The following is a 24,640-nucleotide window of genomic DNA, read 5'->3' on the forward strand; positions in this document are numbered from 1 at the left end:
GGTGATTCTGGCATTGGCTAGTGCGGACAATGGCACTTTTTCCATTAGCGCGTCCCCCGCGCCAGCCTCCGATGAACCCGTCGGTCTAGCGTCCTACCAGCTGGCTGCAATGGCAGTGATCTCTTCCTTCTGTTGGGAAAGAGGCCATTCCACAAGGCATTGGAGCTCGAGGAGGCCATGACGAGTGTGGTGTGGAAAGGGATAGAGAGCGGAGGAGGATGGGTGGATGCGGCTGTGTTGCCGGTCTGTGGGGGGTTAAATACCAGGCGGAGAGTAGGCGAGGCGACAAGGTCCTTAATGGTGGGCGGCAGACGAGTGGACGGGTGGCCTTGAATTAGGTTCCGCACCAACCGCATACGTTTAATGGAGGGAGGAGGACAAAGTGTTGCCGCTTGAATGCAGAGAGACGAGGCGTGCACTACGAAGCGGCGCAGTGGCACTCTCAGCCGGTGCGCCGCTTCAATATTGGCTCTAGTGATAGGTTGAGTCCGCTCTGGGTCAAAATGAATGTGGTGCTGACAAAAGTCGGGGTGGCAATGCACACACGGGATGAAGAGCGTTTTTGGGTGGGCCAGGTAAGTCGAATGCGGGCGTGGCAGTGGTCCAGACGCCCGCAACACCCCCCCCCCCTCCCCCGAGTTTGTATCTGGTTCGCAAGAAAAAGTGTGTCCGAACGGACCAATGCAGGACCGTGTTGGATGGCAAAAACACACCCGGACCACGCGGCCCGGATGGTTGTAGGCGTTTTGAGGGTCGACATTGGAGATGTCTTTACCGGGTCTGTTTCTTATTGCCACGTTATAGCCACACAACTCAACCCTATGAGGAACTTTCATTCCTTCTTTACCGAATCTGTCATTTGTCATGTTATACACGCACCTCACCCTCTGTTTTGTGAAATATATAAATTGGTGGGATCATGTGTAACATTAGCCAGGTGGTACTATTAATTAATAAGAAAATCTTTTGGGGGGAGAACCAAAAGCTGGCCCAGTGACCCGATAGGTAGAATTGTAGGACGTGGCATAGGACAAAGCGGGACAAAACAAAAAATCACCCCTTCATCTATACTAATAATAGAGGGTATGATATTGCTTCTGGCGGTACGTCATCGAAATTCCTTCCAAGGTTGCAAAATATTACCCAGTGATGCCACCTATAAGTGATAAAAAAACGCTTCACGCAAGGGAATCCCCGCCTGGGTCGGCCCATGCTGTAGGAACCTTCTATACTGCGCTCCGCACGCTAGGCATAACGCGCCCATTTGGAATGTCCCTTGTCTGGGACGCCTATTTTCTATTCTTCGTTTTTCTTTTTCTACTTTAAATAATGGAGACTTAAAAATGTTTCAAAATTTAACAAAATGAGAATTTTGAAATAAAATATTTAATAATTCATAAATGTTTGTGGATTCAGAAAATGGTCGCCATTTTTACAAAAGTAAGTTCGTCTATTACAATGTTAATGAAATTGAACAAAATGTCATCAATTAAAAAAATGTTCATGAATCAAAAAATATCCAAAAAATTTAAAACTGTTCCGGAGTTACAAACTAGTTTATTGATTCATAAAATATTCGCTTGTTCAAAAAATGATCATGCATTTCAAAAAATATTAGTTAAATCAAAAAAATGTTCGTGAATTTAAAAAATTGTTCCATCAATTTCCAAAAAAAATGTTCGTTGATTCTGAAAATGTTCGCCTATTCAAGAAAATGTTTCAGAAATTGTTCACCATTTTTTTGGAAAATGTTTGCAAATAGTATAAAATGTTCATGAATTCAAAAATGTTCATTATTTTGGAAAATTTTCAAAAGTCTAGAAAAGTATTCACGAATTTGTAAAGCTTTCATGATTTTAGGTATGTTCACAAGTTAAAAAAGTTCATGATTTAGAAAAAATATGCATGATTTAGAAAATGTTCGCGAAAATCATGATCATGATTTTTTTCTAAATTACGAAAATCATGAACTGACAAAAAAAATCATGATTTAGAAAAAATCATGATCATGAACATTTTTTGTCAGTTCACTTGTCTTACAGTAAATTCCGAAAATGTAAGACAACAATGTAAGATTATGATTTTTTTTCTAAATGTGCATGATTACTCAGTAACGCAGCAAAATATGGTCATGGCCATTGAAGATTATGAATTTTTTTCCTCCGTTGCAACGGATGGACCGTTTTGCTAGTTAGTAAATAATAGATATATATATCTCTAATTACTACAAGCAACTATTTTGCCCCTGCCCCCACCAAAGATAAACATTATAGTAGCCTTTTTTTCTTGTGGTGCTTTCCATTTGCGATCAAATGAAAGTACTAGTATTGATGTCACCCTCCCAAAGGTACCCGACTTTGGTACGTTGTGCTCATTTGATCTCTTCCACACGTATTAGATTAGCAAGTTTACCTTTGGCCTCCCGTTTAGCAACGCATTGTGTATATTGCTCTCTGTTTTATTAATCTATCAGACTGAATCATCGACAGTCAGGAGGTGATAAATTTATGGGTAAATTTATTCGAGGGATATACTTTTGCCCTCCATCGACCGAACAGTAAGAGGAAAGTAAAAAACTTGTTAAACGATACAAGTGAAATGATGGTTCATTCAAGTAAATTCCGAAATGTAAGACAGAACACAACCATTGACAAACCAAGCACCACAATCATACCACATTGTGTACGTGTGTAACAGTCACACGTACGTACTCCCTCCGTTTCAAATTACTCGTCGTGGTTTTAGTTCAAACTTAAACTAAAACCACGACGAGTAATTTGGAACGGTGGGAGTACAAAACAAACACGAGCAAACTGAATCATCCAGAGCCTGCCTGCATGCATGCAGGGAGACTTGCCAGATAAGCACACGACTTACGCACCGATCAGATGAGAGGTCGCCATGAATTCCATGAACGGGCTAGAAATCGACCACGCGAAAGGAGTCTCGGTTCTTGATGACGATGTCGTACATGTGGACGGAGGCGAAGTGGGAGAAGTCACTGGGGAGGGAGATGAGGTCGAGGCTGCCGCGCTTGTGGAACTGCAGCAGCGCCGGGTCCTCGTAGTAGCGCTCCCACCCCAGCGCCCTCAGCTCCGACTCCAGCGCCGAGTAGGAACTCACCACCTTGCCGCTTGGCGTGTGCATCAGCGCCTTCCGACGCACCGTCGACGTCTGCTCGCTCCTGGGGTTCTCCACCAGCCGCATCACCCCGTTCTTGAACACCCACACCCCCGGTTCCGAGGTCTTGGGCTCCGACTCAGACGACATGAGTGACCTGCGGATAGAGAAAGATGGCCAACAAACTAGACGAGAGAGAGAGAGAGATTAGGACACTGGAGATGGATGGAGCAAGCGAGAGGATACACGAGTGTATGTATAGAAGGATGGAGGAAGAGTGGAGCAGGTGACATGTAAATGGGTATGAACATGCGTTCCTGTTATGCGTGTACACAGCTGTCCGGAGCAAAAGATAATTGTAATACTATTATTTAGACAAATATAATATGCGTGCATGAGAAGGGCATGCATTTAAGTTTAGGTCTGGTCAGCGCTGGAAGATGCCTCACGTGATTGAGATAAGATAAAAATGTGCCATCTAGCACTTTTATATTTTGTGCATGCGCAGCACAAAATGTTGTTTATCATCGTTAAGCTTTTTCCAATTTTGTAGTTAGCTAATGCATAGAGTACGTGATGGCATGTCTATCACTTGAGCTATCTTTCAAGTCTTTTATTCCCTAGGATAGCACGGAAAAGAGTTACATTTCCCCTCTCTAATATCTATCATAGAATTTGGCACGAAATTATCCAATTGCACATCTCTAGTTAGTTCATCAAACAAAGAGAAATTCTCTTGCATTGTTTCGGAAAATCAACGCTGGCTCAGTGTAAGAAATCCAAATTAGTTAACACCATATAAAGCAAAAGGTCCATTCTTCGGTTAATCTATGCATTTGATCAGTGGCTTTCATGGATACCATAACCTCTACTATACGCGCTTCTAGTACTAGTTAATTAGAACATGGATTCGTACCGATCCCCAATCGGACGGGACACATGGCTAATTGGTTATCCTTCCCAGAAATTGTGCCAACGAGTGGAATCTCCAACCTCTCGATAAGATCCACGTGGTGGAGCTTTCTTTTTACTAACATATGCCAGTTTTATCCAATCGGGAAAGAGGAAAGAATGAACTTAGTTTTGCTATGGATCCAGCGCCAACCTCCATTCTGGTTGCAGAGCCAAAGAGCATTTCTGAACAATGGAGAAGGAAGGTGACAACATGCGTCTTTCGTATTTTGTCGATGGATGCAGACAATTGAAGATCCAATCAAAATTGAATACAAACTATTTTTCACCACGACGCCCATCGACGATATATGAACCGGCTTACCCTTACCATCCATATCATCGCACGCTGGAAGTTGAGGCCGCAAGGTGATGGAGCGAGAAACAGGCAAAAGATGGCCCACATTTAGAACCCGACAGCCATGTCAACCAAATTCTTGAAGCCGCGACAATTTTTTAGTCGCGAGGGGTTTTCTACCTTTTTTCAACCCAACCTAAGAAAAAGGATAACTGACTCTTTGGTGTACTTGGGAACATGTGCTCCAGTCATTCAATAAACTAGATGACACTCCGCGCGTTGCTGCGGAATTTTGTTGCAGCCAAGATGTTAACAATTGAAATCTGTTATTTAATAAATTTCATTTACATGCGATGAATTTTGTATTTGTTTATAATATGCAACAGTACTGGCATGAGGATTTTTTTAAACAATTGAAATAAAAGATATTGGAAAGCCTAAGAGGTGGCTCCTGGCTTCTTGCGTTGTTCTTCATGGTCTGCTTCTGAACATTGTCAAATGACCATATAAAATGAATAATGTCAAGATCTAAATCACTCCATGTAGTAACACTTGGTAAAAGTTAAAAATAATTCACAACAGCGACCATTACATTATTATAGTTTACTGTTGTGCAAACTGCACAAAAATATCTAGAGAATCTTAGGTGTCTTAATCACACCATATACGTCATGGTTTTCTATTTACTTTTTATTAGTACCAAGTTATCACTGGACCCTAGTACAACATCTCCTGTGTTTTGTGTTTCGGCAAAAATAAAAAATACATCTCTTGGGAATCCACATATCCTGGCATACGTATATTCCAATCAATCAAACTAGATCAGAAGCGCGCCTTGGCGCGCGTTGCCCGGCTCAGCATATTGAGCCACCCTCTAAAACTTCAATATAACAAAGCGTTTTAGAACATCCAAGTAGAGTAACCGCTTAGAATAAATTTTACGCCAAAAAAAAACCGCTCAGAAAAAATTTGTTCAGTATATATCACAAACACTATAGAGATATATCAAGAGCAAGGTATAGCTGCCGCCCAGGATAGCCGAGTTTAAGATAGGGCATACAAATCAAATATATGCCAAAAGCAAAGTGTAGTTGTTGCCCAAGATAACAGCAATTTCACTACAGATCATAAAGGCAAAATTTGTACCAAAAAGCAAGGCACAATGTTTGCCGAGGACAACTGATTTGCATCAAGTAGTACAAAACATAAAGACATAAATTCTATAAATATAGCCAAGTAGTTCATATCAGCAAGTTTAAAAATAAGTGTTACAGGAGATGTTGTATCTGCTCATAAACACAATGTGACAGCAGACAATTGGAAACGATGCTCATGAACTTTGGCACTATGCAAGCTATACAAAATTCGGATAGATGGCATACTGATTGTTCTTCTATTAGATTAAATAAAAGGCTGAAGATTGTTCTTGTAAGCTTATCAAAGAGGAAATACGGTGGTCTGAATACTATCCTAAGAAGGAACGATCAACTCTTATGGTACTCCCTCTGTCCCAAAACTGATTCTATGGAGCTTAGTATCATTGAAGAGAAGGAGTTCGATAGTTTGGGCGTGTTCAGAATCTCTCCCATCTGCTAACTCCGCTCCGCGCGAGGAGCGCAGTCTGAGCCGCTCCCAGCAATATTGCTGGCGCTCCGTCCGCTCCGGGAGCTGCTGAGGCGGAGCGATAGTATCCGAACAGGGCCTTTATATCAACAAAAATGTGAATTCCATTTACAGTTGAACACCCTGGATGCATTTATGTGAGTGTGGCAGATGACCTGAATCGCTAATGCCGGCTGCTGGTTGCTGGTTCAACTGGCGATCAGTCCATGTCCAAGTAGGCTGATACTGTTCTAGTTGGAGATATATAGCATCTTCATCGTTGTATGGGCAGCAGTCTTCAGGTGTTAAATTTCATTAACTGTTGCAAAATAAAAAACCTACTCTGTCATTTCCAAAGGGAAACAAAAACCCACAAAACAAAAAGAAAGTACTTTCAGCAAGAGAGTTGACATAGCCAGACACACGCGTACTCCCCATCAATTAAATATGAAAAGAACATTTAATGTGAATAAGCTGGTGTGGTATATGAGGATATGTTCACTGTTCATATCTATCTATACTTGAAAGTAGGTTCCGTGGATAGCATGGTACACTTTTCAGACTGAAATAAAATAGCCATCAACTTTTTGCCAAATGCAGAAATCATTCCCTGAAACTACCTTCTCATGTAGGAAATAAAAATAGGGATAAGTTGAGTATTGATTTATAACTAATGGTGAATTTAAAACAAATAAATACCTAGACAAAGTGGTGCTCCATCTGGAAAAGGTGCATAGACTATAAACTAAAAAGTAAGAAAATATTTCCGACGTTAAGGAGCATGAAGATATAAGAGTAACAGCAAAGGTCAGGAAACACCACTGATAAAATTAGAAAAACTATCAGAAGCCACCAAATTTCCCAAGCTCAACTATAGAACACGTGAAGAAATACAGCCGGAGCACCAATTTATTTATGACTTAATCGCCAGCTATAACTCAATCTAATTAGACAAAGAAATACCTGACAATTACAAATACATATTGCCCTTGTATTACTGGTTCATTCTCAATCTAATTACTGGTTGGTTCATGTTTCCCCTTTTACTCGTGTTCATTTTGGCGACAATTGATCATCCTATGTAATCTGTACATGAATCATTGCTGCCATATAAAATAAAACCTAGAGCAGCAAAAAATGATAACGACTAAAATTAAATATATATCAAAGTATACCTAACACTAAACCTCACATAAACAAGTGCTACTTTCGAGTATTTCCATCATATCTGTATGCATCACTACTAAAGAATTGAATAAACCAACTTCAAATCAGATCAACGTCCGGTACACACGGACAAAGATGACATGTTGGTACCTGTCAATAGATGTCTAATGTCTTAACCTTCCAGATTCAGTTTCTTTGATAACGTATTCTTGTAGATGCAAGCTGCTGCACCAACAGATAAAGTGACCCATAATTTCAAATAAATTCCAAGTAAAATAGGATTTGAACAGATAAAAAGGTGAGGGTAGAAACACATACTGTTTAGTTATTTTCTTTGAAAGAATAAAGTTGTATACAACAGAAGACATATTCTATACATAATTTCCAAAAAGAAAAACCGAAGCAAGCAAAAACTAACAATAGCAGAAATTGTAGGACATGAGCAGCCAGGGCCGGCCACAAGCAAGACATGCGCAACAGCTGGCAATCAACAGCAGTAGCAACACGAGACACAGCAAAAATAGCAGCAAGAGCCGGCCACGATAAGGACGCACGCACATCCACGAGCACGACACACGTGGGGCCGCTGACGGCAAGAGAAAGCAGAGTTAAACATGATTGTTTGCCGTGATTTGCCCCTTGGGCCTTGCCATGAATATATACTGGACGATACTTGATCATCAAGATTACATCCAGATGTACAGGATCCCATTAGGATCAATCTATGATTACAATAGCAAAGGCTATCCTTCATTACATGATTCTCTAGGATTTACATTGATTAACAAGCAGCACTGCCAGAAAAATGCTACTACTTCCATCAAAGATAGGAGGATACCTTAGAGAACAACAAAGCATTACATATAACTAAGGCGCATATATGTGAAATATTTGTACTAAAGCCAAATTGCAGTTACTTTTTCTAATGATTGTTTGACTGCAGATATATGTTGATTTTATATACAAGCAGTATGGTATGCAGAAATAGATATACACAGCAATATACCAGATGTAGAGTACTTGAATTCTATAATAATCAGGTATTATACCCCAGAACTAAAATTTCCAAAAAACTAATTTGGTTTGGATTTGTGAATAAATCATGGTGCCCTGGCTCCATGGAGCACCAACTCAATGTCCAATATAAATTGTATCAGTAGCTTTCTCCCTTACTGTTTGAAAACAACAGATTGACGTAGTTGTGCAATGAGCAGCAGGGAGAGGATCCAAGAATCAAATGGGGCATCTGAATTACCTGGGTGGTCATTGAAACAAATTGTTCATGTGGATGCCGAGCATGGTTATCCTGCCATCAAAACCAAATGGTTACTACAGGAATATTACAATATAGAACTCTTAAATGACAAAAAATGGGCAGTGCCAAACTTCTAGAGTATACTACTTATATACTTGGTAAATCTATAATGCATTTCTTTGGATTGAACAATAATATCATAATTGAACCAATTTTTTTGCTGGTTAGCCTATTTCAGATTGTAAACACATAATTGGTAAATCTATAATGCATTTCTTTGGATGAAAACAACCTATACTTGATCCTAAGGAGAAAGTATCAGTAGTTAGTGATATTTATACACACGGTCTGCTTATTCCCGTTCTTTTTCATTCATACATAATGAAATTTCAGCTACAAAGTACAACGGATCTAGAGAAGAAAAATAAAAATGCCACGAAACTCCATGAACCATCTAAACTAATATAATCCAAAAACTAATAGGTGTGCTAACAATGTCTAAATTAGCAGGTCACACAGTATTCGAAATGATAAATATATAGCAATAAATAAGGCAAAGCACCACTGAAAAAACACCATTACAGTATAGCAACTAAAAACAAGAGGAAAATGAAATGCTCGGGAAAGGAAAAGTTCATTACCACACACATTGTTGGGGAACGTAGCAGAAATTCAAAATTTTCCTACGTGTCACCAAGATCTATCTAAGGAGAAACCAGCAACGAGGGGAAGGAGAGTGCATCTACATACCCTTGTAGATCGCTAAGCGGAAGCGTTCAAGAGAACGGGGTTGAAGGAGTCGTACTCGTCGTGATCCAAATCACCGGAGATCCTAGTGCCGAATGGACGGCACCTCCGCGTTTAACACACGTACAGCCCGGTGATGTCTCCCATGCCTTGATCCAGCAAGAAGAGAGGGAGAGGTTGAGGAAGACTCCATCCAGCAGCAGCACAACGGCATGGTGGTGGTGGAGGAGCGTGGCAATCCTGCAGGGCTTCGCCAAGCACCTGCGAGAGAGGAGGAGGAGTCACGGGAGGGAGGGAGGCGCCAGGGCTTCAGGTGCGGCTACCCTCCCTCCCCTCCACTATATATAGGGTCAAGGGAGAGGGGGGAGGCGCAGCCTTGCCCCTTCCTCCAAGGAAGGGGTGCGGCCAAGGGAGGGGAGGAGTCCATCCTCCCCAAGGCACCTCGGAGGTGCCTTCCCCCTTGAGGACTCTCCCCTTTTTCTTATATCTTGGCGCATGGGCCTCTTGGGGCTGGTGCCCTTGGCCCATATAGGCCAAGGCGCACCCCCTACAGCCCATGTGGCCCCCCGAGGCAGGTGGACCCCCTCGGTGGACCCCCGGGGCAGGTGGAACCCCCCCCCCCCCCGGTGGACCCCCGAACCCCTTTCGGCACTCCCGGTACAATACCGATAAAGTGCGAAACTTTTCCGGCGACCAAAATAAGACTTCCCATATATAAATCTTTACCTCCGGACCATTCCGGAACTCCTCGTGATGTCCGGGATCTCATCCGGGACTCCGAACAACATTCGGTAACCACATACTAACTTCCTGCATAACCCTAGCGTCATCGAACCTTAAGTGTGTAGACCCTACGGGTTCGGGAACCATGCAGACATGACCGAGACGTTCTCCGGTCAATAACCAACAGCGGGATCTGGATACCCATGTTGGCTCCCACATGTTCCACGATGATCTCATCGGATGAACCACGATGTCAAGGACTCAATCAATCCCGTATACAATTCCCTTGGTCTAGCGGTATTGTACTTGCCCGAGATTCGATCGTCGGTATACCGATACCTTGTTCAATCTCGTTACCGGCAAGTCTCTTTACTCGTTCCGTAACACATCATCCCGTGATCAACCCCTTGGTCACATTGTGCATATTATGATGATGTCCTACCGAGTGGGCCCAGAGATACCTCTCCGGTTACACGGAGTGACAAATCCCAGTCTCGATTCGTGCCAACCCAACAGACACTTTCGGAGATACCTGTAGTGCACCTTTATAGCCACCCAGTTACGTTGTGACGTTTGGTACACCCAAAGCATTCCTACGGTATCCGGGAGTTGCACAATCTCATGGTCTAAGGAAATGATACTTGACATTAGAAAAGCTTTAGCATACGAACTACGATCTTTGTGCTAGGCTTAGGATTGGGTCTTGTCCATCACATCATTCTCCTAATGATGTGATCCCGTTATCAACGACATCCAATGTCCATGGTCAGGAAACCGTAACCATCTATTGATCAACGAGCTAGTCAACTAGAGGCTTACTAGGGACATGGTGTTGTCTATGTATCCACACATGTATCTGAGTTTCCTATCAATACAATTATAGCATGGATAATAAACGATTATCATGAACAAGGAAATATGATAATAACTTATTTATTATTGCCTCTAGGGCATATTTCCAACAGTCTCCCACTTGCACTAGAGTCAATAATCTAGTTCACATCGTTATGTGATTAATGCTGTCAGGTCACATCGCCATGTGACCAACATCCAAAGAGTTTACTAGTGTCTAAACTAGTTCACATCATCATGTGATTAAGACTCAATGAGTTCTGGGGTTTGATCATGTTTTGCTTGTAAGAGAGGTTTTAGTCAACGGGTCTGCAACATTCAGATCCATATGTACTTCGCAATTCTCTATGTCATATTGTAAATGCTGCTTCCACGCTCCACTTGGAGCTATTCCAAATGGTTGCTCCACTATACGTATCCGGTTTGCTACTTAGAGTCATTCGGATAGGTGTTAAAGCTTGTATCGACGTAACCCTTTACGTCGAACTCTTTATCACCTCCATAATCGAGAAACCTGTCCTTATTTACTCCAGGGACAATTTTGACCGCTGTCCAATGATCCGTTCCTGGATCATTCTTGTACCCCTTGACTGACTCATGGCAAGGCACACTTCCGGTGCGGTACACAGCATAGCATACTATAGAGCCTACGTCTGAAGCGTAGGGGACGGCCTTCGTCCTTTGTCTCTCTTCTGCCGTGGTCGAGCTTTAACTCTTAACTTCATACCTTACAACTCAGGCAAGAACTCCTTCTTTGACTGATCCATCTTGAACACCTTCAAGATCATGTCAAGGTATGTGCTCATTTGAAAGTATTATTAAGCATTTTGATCTATCTTATAGATCTTGATGCTTATTGTTCAAGTAGCATAATCCAGGTTTTCCATTGAAAAACACTTTTCAAATAACCCTATGTGCTTTCTAGAAATTCTACATCATGTCTGATCAACAATATGTCAACAACATATACTCATCAGAAATTCCATAGTGCTCCCACTCACTTATTTGGAAATACAAGTTTCTCATAAACTTTGTATAAACCCAAAATCTTTGATCATTTTATCAAAGTGTATATTCCAACTCCGAGATGCTTACTCCAGTCCATGGAAGGATCGCTGGAGCTAGCATTCCTTTTAGCATCCTTAGGATCGACAAAACCTTTCTGATTGTATCACATACAATCTTTCCTTACGAAAACTAGTAAGAAAACTCGTTTTGACATCCATCTGCCAGATTTCATAAATGCAGCTAATGCTAACATGATTCCGACGGACTTAAGCATCGCTACGGATGAGAAAATCTCATCGTAGTCAACTCCTTGAACTTGTGAAAAACTCTTCACCGCAAGTCGAGCTTCATAGACGGTGACATTACCGTCCACGTCGGTCTTCTTCTTAAAGATCCATTTATCTCAATGGCTTGCCGATCATTGGGCAAGTCCACCAAAGTCCATGCTTTGTTCTGATACATGGATCCTATCTCGGATTTCATGGCTCCTAACCATTTGTTGGAATTTGGGCCCATCATTGCTTCTCCATAGCTCGTAGGTTCATTGTTGTCTAGCAACATGACCTTCAAGACAGGGTCACCGTACCACTCCGAAGCAGTACGCGTCCTTGTCGTCCTACGAGGTTCGGTAGTGACATGACCTTCAATGCAGGTGTGTCTTCACATGCACGCTCCTCGTGACACCCATTGGGCTCTCATGAAACGTATACTTCGGTACATATGTGGCACCACAGCCATGGGTCTCACCCTGACGGCCTCGCCGGACACCAGCCTTGTCGCCTACTCCGACGCCGACTGGGCTGGGTGTCCCGACACTCGACGCTCCACTTCCGTCTACTGTTTCTACCTCGGGCCCTCTTTGATTTCGTAGTCGTCTAAACGACAACCCACGGTATCACGATCGAGCGCCGAGGCCGAGTATCGGGCCGTGGCCAACGCCGTCGTGGAGTGTTCATGGCTATGACAGCTACTTCAGGAGTTGCTCTGTGAGGTCACCAAGGCGACGCTTGTCTACTACGATAACGTCTCCGCGATGTACCTCGCTGCCAACCCTGTCCATCACCGACGGACGAAGCACATCAAGCTCGACATCCACTTCGTCCGGGAGCACGTAGCACTTGGTTGTGTTCGTGTTCTACATGTGCCCACCGATCAGCAGTTCACCGATGTGACGACGAAGGGACTACCCACCTTGACTTTCGAGAGTTTTCGGTCCAGTCTTTGCGTCACAGGCAACGCTTCGACTGGGGGGGGGGGGTGTTGAACATGTGTATATGTACGTAGGTCTGCGTCCAGTATGCAGTATCTGTCTCCCTTTCTATGTACGTGTATCTTAGGAGACAAGATACCGGTCGCACCCCTTGTACCTATATATATGTGCGTAGTGCACGATCAATCTATTATCGATGCACCAAATCATTCTCTACAATATGTACGGAGGAGAAGTGGGAGAACTCCCGGGGGAGGGAGATGAGGTCGACACTGCCACGCTTGTGGTACTGCAGCAACGCCGGGTCCCCGTAGTAGCGCTCCCACCCGAGCGCCATCAGCTTCGACTCTCGAGCGCTGAGTAGGAACTCACCACCTCGTTGCTCGCCGTGTGCAGCAGCACCTTGCGCCGCACCGTCGACGTTAGGACGCTCCCGGGGTTCTCCACCAGCCGGACCACCCCGTTCTTGAACACCCACACCCCCGACCCCGGGGTCTTGGGCTCCGAGTCCGGATAGAGAAAGATGGCCAACAAACAAGACGAGAGAGAGAGAGAGATTAGGACGCTGGAGATGGATGGAACAAGCGAGAGGATACATATATTAGTGTATATATAGAAGGATGGATGAAGAGTGGAGCAGGTCACATGTAAATGGGCATGAACATGTTTTCCTGTTTATACGTGTACAGCTGGCCGTAGCAAAATATAATAGTAATATTATTTAGACACATAAAATATGCGTGCATGAGAAAGGCATGCATTTTAACTTTAGGTTTGGTCAGCGCTGGAAGATGCCTCACATGATTGAGATAAGATAAAATGTGCCATCTAACACTTATATATTTGGTGCATGCGCAGCACAAGATGGAGTTTTTTTTAAGAGAAAAACACATGATGGAGTTTATCTTTGTTAAGCTTCTCCAAATTTCTAGTTAGCTAATGCATACGTGATGGCATGTCTATCACTTCAGCTATCTATCAAGTCTTTTATTCCCTAGGATAATGGAATACATTTCCGCTCTCTAATATCTATCAGAATCTGACAAAAAATTATCTAATTGCACATCTCTAGTTATTAAATCAGGAAACTAATAGAAATTCGCTTGCATTGCTTCGGAAAATCAAGGCCGGCTGCATGTAAGAAATCCAAATTAGTTAACACCTTATAAAGCAAAAGGTCCATTCTTCGGTTAATCTATGCATTTGATCAGTGGCTTTCGTGGATACCATAACCTCTACTATATGCGCTTCTAGTACTAGTTAATTAGAACATGGATTTGTACCGATCCCCAATCGGCCGGGACACATGGCTAATTGGTTATCCTTCCCAAAAATTGTGCCAACGAGTGGAATCTCCAACCTCTCGATAAGATCCACGTGGTGGAGCTTTCTTTTTACTAACATATGCCAGTTTTTATCCAATCGGCTAAGAGGAAAGAATGAACTTAGTTTTGCCATGGATCCAGCGCCAACCTCCATTCTGGTTGCAGAGCCAAAGAGCATTTCTGAACAATGGAGAAGGAAGGTGACAACATGCGTCTTTCGTATTTCGTCGATGGAAGCAGACAATCGAAGGTCCGATCGAAATCTAACACAAACTATTTTTCACCACGACGCCCATCGACGATATCTGAACCGGCTTACCCTTACCATCCATATCATCGCACACTGGAAGTTACGGCCGCAAGGTGATGAGCGAGAAATAGGCAAAAGATGGCCCACATTTAGAACCCGACATCCATGTCAACCAAATTCTTAAAACCACGACAATTTTTTAGTCGAGGGTTTTTCTACCTTTTTCGACCCAACCAAAGAAAAAGTATAACTGACTCCTTAGTGTACTTGGGAACATGTGCTCCAGTCATTCAATAAATGCAATGAAAATCAGGTTTTTCTAGACTATAAGTTTCATGAAAAATCATAATTCATTTTCAAGTACTTATACAAAAGGAAGATGGAAACTGCTTTCGTGTGGTTTGGTGAGTTGAGCAATCACCTCCTCTTTGCTAGAATCAGCGTCCTCGGACTCTTGATGAGCGAGTGCAAATGAATGATGTTCCATATGCCTCGGCAGTTGGTTCTATTATGTATGCCATGCTATGTACAAGACCGGATGTTTCCTATGCGCTAAGTCGAGCGAGCCACATCAGCTGCTCATCGTTCCGCACCGCCACCGCCACCTACCGTCCATGCACAAGTGTTTCTTGGTCCACGTGAAGGAGGACGCACCCTACTCGAGGACCGCTAACACCCATGCTTCCTTGCCTACTACGTACCTCGAACGATGCGGCGGTCACTCATCCTCAACAATGACGAAGACCTCCGAGGTGGTGCAACATGGTGTGCCGCGCGCGACGTTCGCAAGATCAGACATCTCACTCACTTTCGGGACATCCCACTGGCTTTGGGGTCATCCATGACCCTGCGCTCGTTAAGGCTTGTGCCATTGATCACTCTATATTACCTAGTGGTGTCACCTATAAGTGATAAAAAACGTTTCACACAAGGGAATCCCTGTCTGGGTCGGCCCATGTTGTAGGAACATTCCATACTGCGCTCTGCACGCTGGGTGCAACGCGCCTGTTTGGGATGACCCTTGTCTGGGACGCCTGTTTTCTATTCTTCGTTTTTGTTTTTCTACTTTAAATAATTGGGACTTCAAACATGTTTCAAAAATTAACAAAATGAGAATTTGAAATAAAATATTTAATAATTCATAAATGTTTGTGGATTGAGAAAATGTTCGCAATTTTTATAAAGTACATTCGTCTATTACAATGTTAATGAAATTGAACAAAACGTCATCAATTCAAAAAATGTTCATGAATTAAAAAATATCCAAAAAAATAAAACCGTTCCTGACTTACAAACTAGTTTATTGATTCATAAAATATTCACTTATTCAAAAAATGATCATGCATTTCAAAAAATATTAGTTAAATCAAAAAAGTGCTCGTGAATTTCAAAAATTGTTCCATAAATTTCCAAAAAAATGTTCGTTGATTCTAAAAATGTTCGCCTATTCAAGAAAAATGTTTCATAAAATGTTAACAATTTTTTGGAATTTTTTGCAAATAGTATTAAATGTTCATGAATTCAAAAATGTTCAAAAGTCTGGAAAAGTATTCACAAATTTGTACAACTTTCATGATTTCAGGTATGTTCACAAGTTAATTTTTTTTCATGATTTAGAAAAAATGTGCATGATTTCACTAAAATGAGAGTGATAATATATCTCAGTAACGCAGCAAAATATGGTCATGGCCATTGAAGATTATGATTTTTTTTTCTCCCGTTGCAACGGATGGACCGTTTTGCTAGTTAGTAAATAATAGATATAGATATCTCTAATTACTACAAGAAACTATTTTGCCCCTGCCCCCACCAAAGATAAACATTATAGTAGCCCTTTTTTTCTTGCGGTGCTTTCCATTTGCGATCAAATGAAAGTACTAGTATTGCTGTCATCCTCTCTCCTTCCCCTACTTGATGGCCTTCTCGTACGGATGCGGGTCATGTCGGTCCTCAATGCAAATAGAGCTGGAGGTGGGGATTCAAATTGGGAGAAATCCCTAGCCGACACCATTTTTCCCGACGCCATTTTTTTCATTGAGACGTTGGTCGAATGGGACCCTCAAATGGGCTATGAAAACGTTGAGTTATAGTACTAGCAAAAGGACATGTACTTGCAATGGAAAAAAATATCACACACACTTATGGTGGTTCAAGTCTTCTATTTGAACACAACTAATCTTTTCGCCGCCGCCCTGTGCTCTTCCTCGCTTCCCTCAATCAATCTAGCCCTTTTCTAATGGACCACTTGGCCTGCTGTATATAAATCACATATCAACACAATGAGTAACACTATGTGTGTGGAATAATTTATTCATATACTCACATTGACTAGTACTACTATTCATACATAGTAACAGATGCAGCGTTAAATCCTTCTTCAAGGCATCTTCAACACCGACCCCAAACCAGATACCGTATTTGTCCGCGGACAGGTGGGATCGGTCCGTGGACACGGATGCAGGAAGCGGCCATCCAAAGCTGTCCGATTACATTTTGGAAGGATTTTAATGAAAATGAACTTGATTAATTTTTACACAAAACCGGATGGGTTTCATCTAAACCGGAGCAAATTTATTATATTTAGACATCTTTCAACTAGACCGGACTATAAACCTAGCCTAAAATGACCGTCCGCGCAAAAATGAGTCCCAAAAAATGATGCCCCGCCTTCTCCGCAGGCATAAGGCACGGGAAGTGAAGCTATCTGCCTCCACGTCGCGCGCAAGCGTCTAACTGGCTGACGATGTTGTGGCCACCAAGCTTGGCATCAACACTCTGTGTGTGTGCGTGGGGGGGGGGGGGGGGGGGGGGTCGGAGTGGTGGCCTTCATGGGATACAAGCACCGGCGACCTCCCATGTGCTACTTTTCATCGTTGTCGGCGGAGCTCACGGACGTGCCGGCTTCACGGCCGAGATGGTGACCTCGTCTTCGTCCTCGCTGCTGCCTAACTCCTCATTCACCACATCGTCCATCTCCTTGTAGGTGGCCTCTAAATCCACCTGATATTGGCTGTAGCTCCAACGCTTGCGACGGATGCGGCGAGAGTAGCGGTAGGACTCGAGCAGCGCCTCCTACTCGATCGGGCACATCCATGTACGGCGTGACGGTCGTGCCAGCGGGGAGTAGCTCGTCCATGCGTTCGTGCTTGTTGAGAAGGTAGAGGTTGTAAGCTTGGTTGGCATGCTTCTCCCGGAGTGAGGCCTCCAGCGCCTCCAGCACCACGTCCATGTAGTGAGCACGGGCCTCACCCATGGTGATTCTGGCATTGGCTAGTGCGGACAATGGCACTTTTTCCATTAGCGCGTCCCCCGCGCCAGCCTCCGATGAACCCGTCGGTCTAGCGTCCTACCAGCTGGCTGCAATGGCAGTGACTCTTCCTTCTGTTGGGAAAGAGGCCATTCCACAAGGCATTGGAGCTCGAGGAGGCCATGACGAGTGTGGTGTGGAAAGGGATAGAGAGCGGAGGAGGATGGGTGGATGCGTCTGTGTTGCCGGTCTGTGGGGGGTTAAATACCAGGCGGAGAGTAGGCGAGGCGACAAGGTCCTTAATGGTGGGCGGCAGACGAGTGGACGGGTGGCCTTGAATTAGGTTCCGCACCAACCGCGTACGTTTAATGGAGGGAGGAGGACAAAGTGTTGCCGCTTGAATGCAGAGAGACGAGGCGTGCACTACGAAGCGGCGCAGTGGCACTCTCAGCCGGTGCGCCGCTTCAATATTGGCTCTAGTGATAGGTTGAGTCCGCTCTGGGTCAAAATGAATGTGGTGCTGACAAAAGTCGGGGTGGCAAGGCACACACGGGATGAAGAGCGTTTTTAGGTGGGCCAGGTAAGTCGGATGCGGGCGTGGCAGTGGTCTAGACGCCCGCAACACCCCCCCCCCCTCCCCCGAGTTTGTATCTGGTTCGCAAGAAAAAGTGTGTCCGAACGGACCAATGCAGAACCGTGTTGGATGGAAAAACACACCCGGACCACGCGGCCCGGATGGTTGTAGGCGTTTTGAGGGTCGACATTGGAGATGTCTTTACCGGGTCTGTTTCTTATTGCCACGTTATAGCCACACAACTCAACCCTATGAGGAACTTTCATTCCTTCTTTACCGAATCTGTCATTTGTCATGTTATACACGCACCTCACCCTCTGTTTTGTGAAATATATAAATTGGTGGGATCATGTGTAACATTAGCCAGGTGGTACTATTAATTAATAAGAAAATCTTTTTGGGGGAGAACCAAAAGCTGGCCCAGTGACCCGATAGGTAGAATTGTAGGACGTGGCATAGGACAAAGCGGGACAAAACAAAAAATCACCCCTTCATCTATACCTAATAATAGAGGGTATGATATTGCTTCTGGCGGTACGTCATCGAAATTCCTTCCAAGGTTGCAAAATATTACCCAGTGATGCCACCTATAAGTGATAAAAAAACGCTTCACGCAAGGGAATCCCCGCCTGGGTCGGCCCATGCTGTAGGAACCTTCTATACTGCGCTCCGCACGCTAGGCATAACGCGCCCATTTGGAATGTCCCTTGTCTGGGACGCCTATTTTCTATTCTTCGTTTTTCTTTTTCTACTTTAAATAATGGAGACTTAAAAATGTTTCAAAATTTAACAAAATGAGAATTTTGAAATAAAATATTTAATAATTCATAAATGTTTGTGGATTCAGAAAATGGTCGCCATTTTTACAAAAGTAAGTTCGTCTATTACAATGTTAATGAAATTGAACAAAATGTCATCAATTAAAAAAATGTTCATGAATCAAAAAATATCCAAAAAATTTAAAACTGTTCCGGAGTTACAAACTAGTTTATTGATTCATAAAATATTCGCTTGTTCAAAAAATGATCATGCATTTCAAAAAATATTAGTTAAATCAAAAAAATGTTCGTGAATTTAAAAAATTGTTCCATTAATTTCCAAAAAAAATGTTCGTTGATTCTGAAAATGTTCGCCTATTCAAGAAAAATGTTTCAGAAATTGTTCACCATTTTTTTGGAAAATGTTTGCAAATAGTATAAAATGTTCATGAATTCAAAAATGTTCATTATTTTGGAAAATTTTCAAAAGTCTAGAAAAGTATTCACGAATTTGTAAAGCTTTCATGATTTTAGGTATGTTCACAAGTTTAAAAAAGTTCATGATTTAGAAAAAATATGCATGATTTAGAAAATGTTCGCGAAAATCATGATCATGATTTTTTTCTAAATTACGAAAATCATGAACTGACAAAAAAAATCATGATTTAGAAAAAATCATGATCATGAACATTTTTTGTCAGTTCACTTGTTTTACAGTAAATTCCGAAAATGTAAGACAACAATGTAAGATTATGATTTTTTTTCTAAATGTGCATGATTACTCAGTAACGCAGCAAAATATGGTCATGGCCATTGAAGATTATGATTTTTTTCCCCCGTTGCAACGGATGGACCGTTTTACTAGTTAGTAAATAATAGATATAGATATCTCTAATTACTACAAGCAACTATTTTGCCCCTGCCCCCACCAAAGATAAACATTATAGTAGCCTTTTTTTCTTGTGGTGCTTTCCATTTGCGATCAAATGAAAGTACTAGTATTGTTGTCACCCTCCCAAAGGTACCCGACTTTGGTACGTTGTGCTCATTTGATCTCTTCCACACGTATTAGATTAGCAAGTTTACCTTTGGCCTCCCGTTTAGCAACGCATTGTGTATATTGCTCTCTGTTTTATTAATCTATCAGACTGAATCATCGACAGTCAGGAGGTGATAAATTTATGGGTAAATTTATTCGAGGGATATACTTTTGCCCTCCATCGACCGAACAGTAAGAGGAAAGTAAAAAACTTGTTAAACGATACAAGTGAAATGATGGTTCATTCAAGTAAATTCCGAAATGTAAGACAGAACACAACCATTGACAAACCAAGCACCACAATCATACCACATTGTGTACGTGTGTAACAGTCACACGTGCGTACTCCCTCCGTTTCAAATTACTCGTCGTGGTTTTAGTTCAAACTTAAACTAAAATCACGACGAGTAATTTGGAACGGAGGGAGTACAAAACAAACACGAGCAAACTGAATCATCCAGAGCCTGCCTGCATGCATGCAGGGAGACTTGCCAGATAAGCACACGACTTAAGCACTGATCAGATGAGAGGTCGCCATGAATTCCATGAACGGGCTAGAAATCGACCACGCGAAAGGAGTCTCGGTTCTTGATGACGATGTCGTACATGTGGACGGAGGCGAAGTGGGAGAAGTCACTGGGGAGGGAGATGAGGTCGAGGCTGCCGCGCTTGTGGAACTGCAGCAGCGCCGGGTCCTCGTAGTAGCGCTCCGACCCCAGCGCCCTCAGCTCCGACTCCAGCGCCGAGTAGGAACTCACCACCTTGCCGCTTGGCGTGTGCATCAGCGCCTTCCAACGCACCGTCGACATCTGCTCGCTCCCGGGGTTCTCCACCAGCCGCATCACCCCGTTCTTGAACACCCACACCCCCGGTTCCGAGGTCTTGGGCTCCGACTCCGACGACATGAGTGACCTGCGGATAGAGAAAGATGGCCAACAAACTAGACGAGAGAGAGAGAGAGATTAGGACACTGGAGATGGATGGAGCAAGCGAGAGGATACACGAGTGTATGTATAGAAGGATGGAGGAAGAGTGGAGCAGGTGACATGTAAATGGGTATGAACATGCGTTCCTGTTATGCGTGTACACAGCTGTCCGGAGCAAAAGATAATTGTAATACTATTATTTAGACAAATATAATATGCGTGCATGAGAAGGGCATGCATTTAAGTTTAGGTCTGGTCAGCGCTGGAAGATGCCTCACATGATTGAGATAAGATAAAAATGTGCCATCTAGCACTTTTATATTTTGTGCATGCGCAGCACAAAATGTTGTTTATCATCGTTAAGCTTTTTCCAATTTTGTAGTTAGCTAATGCATAGAGTACGTGATGGCATGTCTATCACTTGAGCTATCTTTCAAGTCTTTTATTCCCTAGGATAGCACGGAAAAGAGTTACATTTCCCCTCTCTAATATCTATCACAGAATTTGGCACGAAATTATCCAATTGCACATCTCTAGTTAGTTCATCAAACAAAGAGAAATTCTCTTGCATTGTTTCGGAAAATCAACGCTGGCTCAGTGTAAGAAATCCAAATTAGTTAACACCATATAAAGCAAAAGGTCCATTCTTCGGTTAATCTATGCATTTGATCAGTGGCTTTCATGGATACCATAACCTCTACTATACGCGCTTCTAGTACTAGTTAATTAGAACATGGATTCGTACCGATCCCCAATCGGACGGGACACATGGCTAATTGGTTATCCTTCCCAGAAATTGTGCCAACGAGTGGAATCTCCAACCTCTCGATAAGATCCACGTGGTGGAGCTTTCTTTTTACTAACATATGCCAGTTTTTATCCAATCGGGAAAGAGGAAAGAATGAACTTAGTTTTGCTATGGATCCAGCGCTAACCTCCATTCTGGTTGCAGAGCCAAAGAGCATTTCTGAACAATGGAGAAGGAAGGTGACAACATGCGTCTTTCGTATTTTGTCGATGGATGCAGACAATTGAAGGTCCAATCAAAATTGAATACAAACTATTTTTCACCACGACGCCCATCGACGATATATGAACCGGCTTACCCTTACCATCCATATCATCGCACGCTGGAAGTTGAGGCCGCAAGGTGATGGAGCGAGAAACAGGCAAAAGATGGCCCACATTTAGAACCCGACAGCCATGTCAACCAAATTCTTGAAGCCGCGACAATTTTTTAGTCGCGAGGGGTTTTCTACCTTTTTTCAACCCAACCTAAGAAAAAGGATAACTGACTCTTTGGTGTACTTGGGAACATGTGCTCCAGTCATTCAATAAACTAGATGACACTCCGCGCGTTGCTGCGGAATTTTGTTGCAGCCAAGATGTTAACAATTGAAATTTGTTATTTAATAAATTTCATTTACATGCGATGAATTTTGTATTTGTTTATAATATGCAACAGTACTGGCATGAGGATTTTTTAAACAATTGAAATAAAAGATATTGGAAAGCCTAAGAGGTGGCTCCTGGCTTCTTGCGTTGTTCTTCATGGTCTGCTTCTGAACATTGTCAAATGACCATATAAAATGAATAATGTCAAGATCTAAATCACTCCATGTAGTAACACTTGGTAAAAAGTTAAAAATAATTCACAACAGCGACCATTACATTATTATAGTTTACTGTTGTGCAAACTGCACAAAAATATCTAGAGAATCTTAGGTGTCTTAATCACACCATATACGTCATGGTTTTCTATTTACTTTTTATTAGTACCAAGTTATCACTGGACCCTAGTACAACATCTCCTGTGTTTTGTGTTTCGGCAAAAATAAAAAATACATCTCTTGGGAATCCACATATCCTGGCATACCTATATTCCAATCAATCAAACTAGATCAGAAGCGCGCCTTGGCGCGTGTTGCCCGGCTCAGCATATTGAGCCACCCTCTAAAACTTCAATATAACAAAGCGTTTTAGAACATCCAAGTAGAGTAACCGCTTAGAATAAATTTTACGCCAAAAAAAAACCGCTCAGAAAAAATTTGTTCAGTATATATCACAAACACTATAGAGATATATCAAGAGCAAGGTATAGCTGCCGCCCAGGATAGCCGAGTTTAAGATAGGGCATACAAATCAAATATATGCCAAAAGCAAAGTGTAGTTGTTGCCCAAGATAACAGCAATTTCACTACAGATCATAAAGGCAAAATTTGTACCAAAAAGCAAGGCACAATGTTTGCCGAGGACAACTGATTTGCATCAAGTAGTACAAAACATAAAGACATAAATTCTATAAATATAGCCAAGTAATTCATATCAGCAAGTTTAAAAATAAGTGTTACAGGAGATGTTGTATCTGCTCATAAACACAATGTGACAGCAGACAATTGGAAACGATGCTCATGAACTTTGGCGCTATGCAAGCTATACAAAATTCGGATAATGGCATACTGATTGTTCTTCTATTAGATTAAATAAAAGGCTGAAGATTGTTCTTGTAAGCTTATCAAAGAGGAAATACGGTGGTCTGAATACTATCCTAAGAAGGAACGATCAACTCTTATGGTACTCCCTCTGTCCCAAAACTGATTCTATGGAGCTTAGTATCATTGAAGAGAAGGAGTTCGATAGTTTGGGCGTGTTCAGAATCTCTCCCATCTGCTAACTCCGCTCCGCGCGAGGAGCGCAGTCTGAGCCGCTCCCAGCAATATTGCTGGCGCTCCGTCCGCTCCGGGAGCTGCTGAGGCGGAGCGATAGTATCCGAACAGGGCCTTTATATCAACAAAAATGTGAATTCCATTTACAGTTGAACACCCTGGATGCATTTATGTGAGTGTGGCAGATAACCTGAATCGCTAATGCCGGCTGCTGGTTGCTGGTTCAACTGGCGATCAGTCCATGTCCAAGTAGGCTGATACTGTTCTAGTTGGAGATATATAGCATCTTCATCGTTGTATGGGCAGCAGTCTTCAGGTGTTAAATTTCATTAACTGTTGCAAAATAAAAAACCTACTCTGTCATTTCCAAAGGGAAACAAAAACCCACAAAACAAAAAAGAAAGTACTTTCAGCAAGAGAGTTGACATAGCCAGACACACGCGTACTCCCCATCAATTAAATATGAAAAGAACATTTAATGTGAATAAGCTGGTGTGGTATATGAGGATATGTTCACTGTTCATATCTATCTATACTTGAAAGTAGGTTCCGTGGATAGCATGGTACACTTTTCAGACTGAAATAAAATAGCCATCAACTTTTTGCCAAATGCAGAAATCATTCCCTGAAACTACCTTCTCATGTAGGAAATAAAAATAGGGATAAGTTGAGTATTGATTTATAACTAATGGTGAATTTAAAACAAATAAATACCTAGACAAAGTGGTGCTCCATCTGGAAAAGGTGCATAGACTATAAACTAAAAAGTAAGAAAATATTTCCGACGTTAAGGAGCATGAAGATATAAGAGTAACAGCAAAGGTCAGGAAACACCACTGATAAAATTAGAAAAAATATCAGAAGCCACCAAATTTCCCAAGCTCAACTATAGAACACGTGAAGAAATACAGCCGGAGCACCA

The 24,640-nt window shown here is 42.5% G+C and overlaps 2 protein-coding genes across 2 annotated transcripts; both read right to left on the reverse strand.

Moving 5' to 3' along the window:
- Positions 1-2,588: 2,588 nt before the first annotated feature.
- Positions 2,589-3,324, reverse strand: LOC123085114 (flowering-promoting factor 1-like protein 1). The gene has a single exon (XM_044506709.1). It carries the CDS (start codon positions 3,268-3,270, stop codon positions 2,920-2,922), a length of 351 nt encoding a protein of 116 aa, XP_044362644.1. The 5' UTR covers positions 3,271-3,324; the 3' UTR covers positions 2,589-2,919.
- Positions 3,325-20,349: 17,025 nt separating this feature from the next.
- LOC123085124 (flowering-promoting factor 1-like protein 1) lies at positions 20,350-21,117 on the reverse strand. Its single transcript, XM_044506719.1, has one exon. It carries the CDS (start codon positions 21,029-21,031, stop codon positions 20,681-20,683), a length of 351 nt encoding a protein of 116 aa, XP_044362654.1. The 5' UTR covers positions 21,032-21,117; the 3' UTR covers positions 20,350-20,680.
- Positions 21,118-24,640: the final 3,523 nt, after the last annotated feature.

Source organism: Triticum aestivum, chromosome 1B (genome assembly GCF_018294505.1).
Source record: "Triticum aestivum cultivar Chinese Spring chromosome 1B, IWGSC CS RefSeq v2.1, whole genome shotgun sequence".
Lineage (NCBI taxonomy): Eukaryota > Viridiplantae > Streptophyta > Magnoliopsida > Poales > Poaceae > Triticum > Triticum aestivum.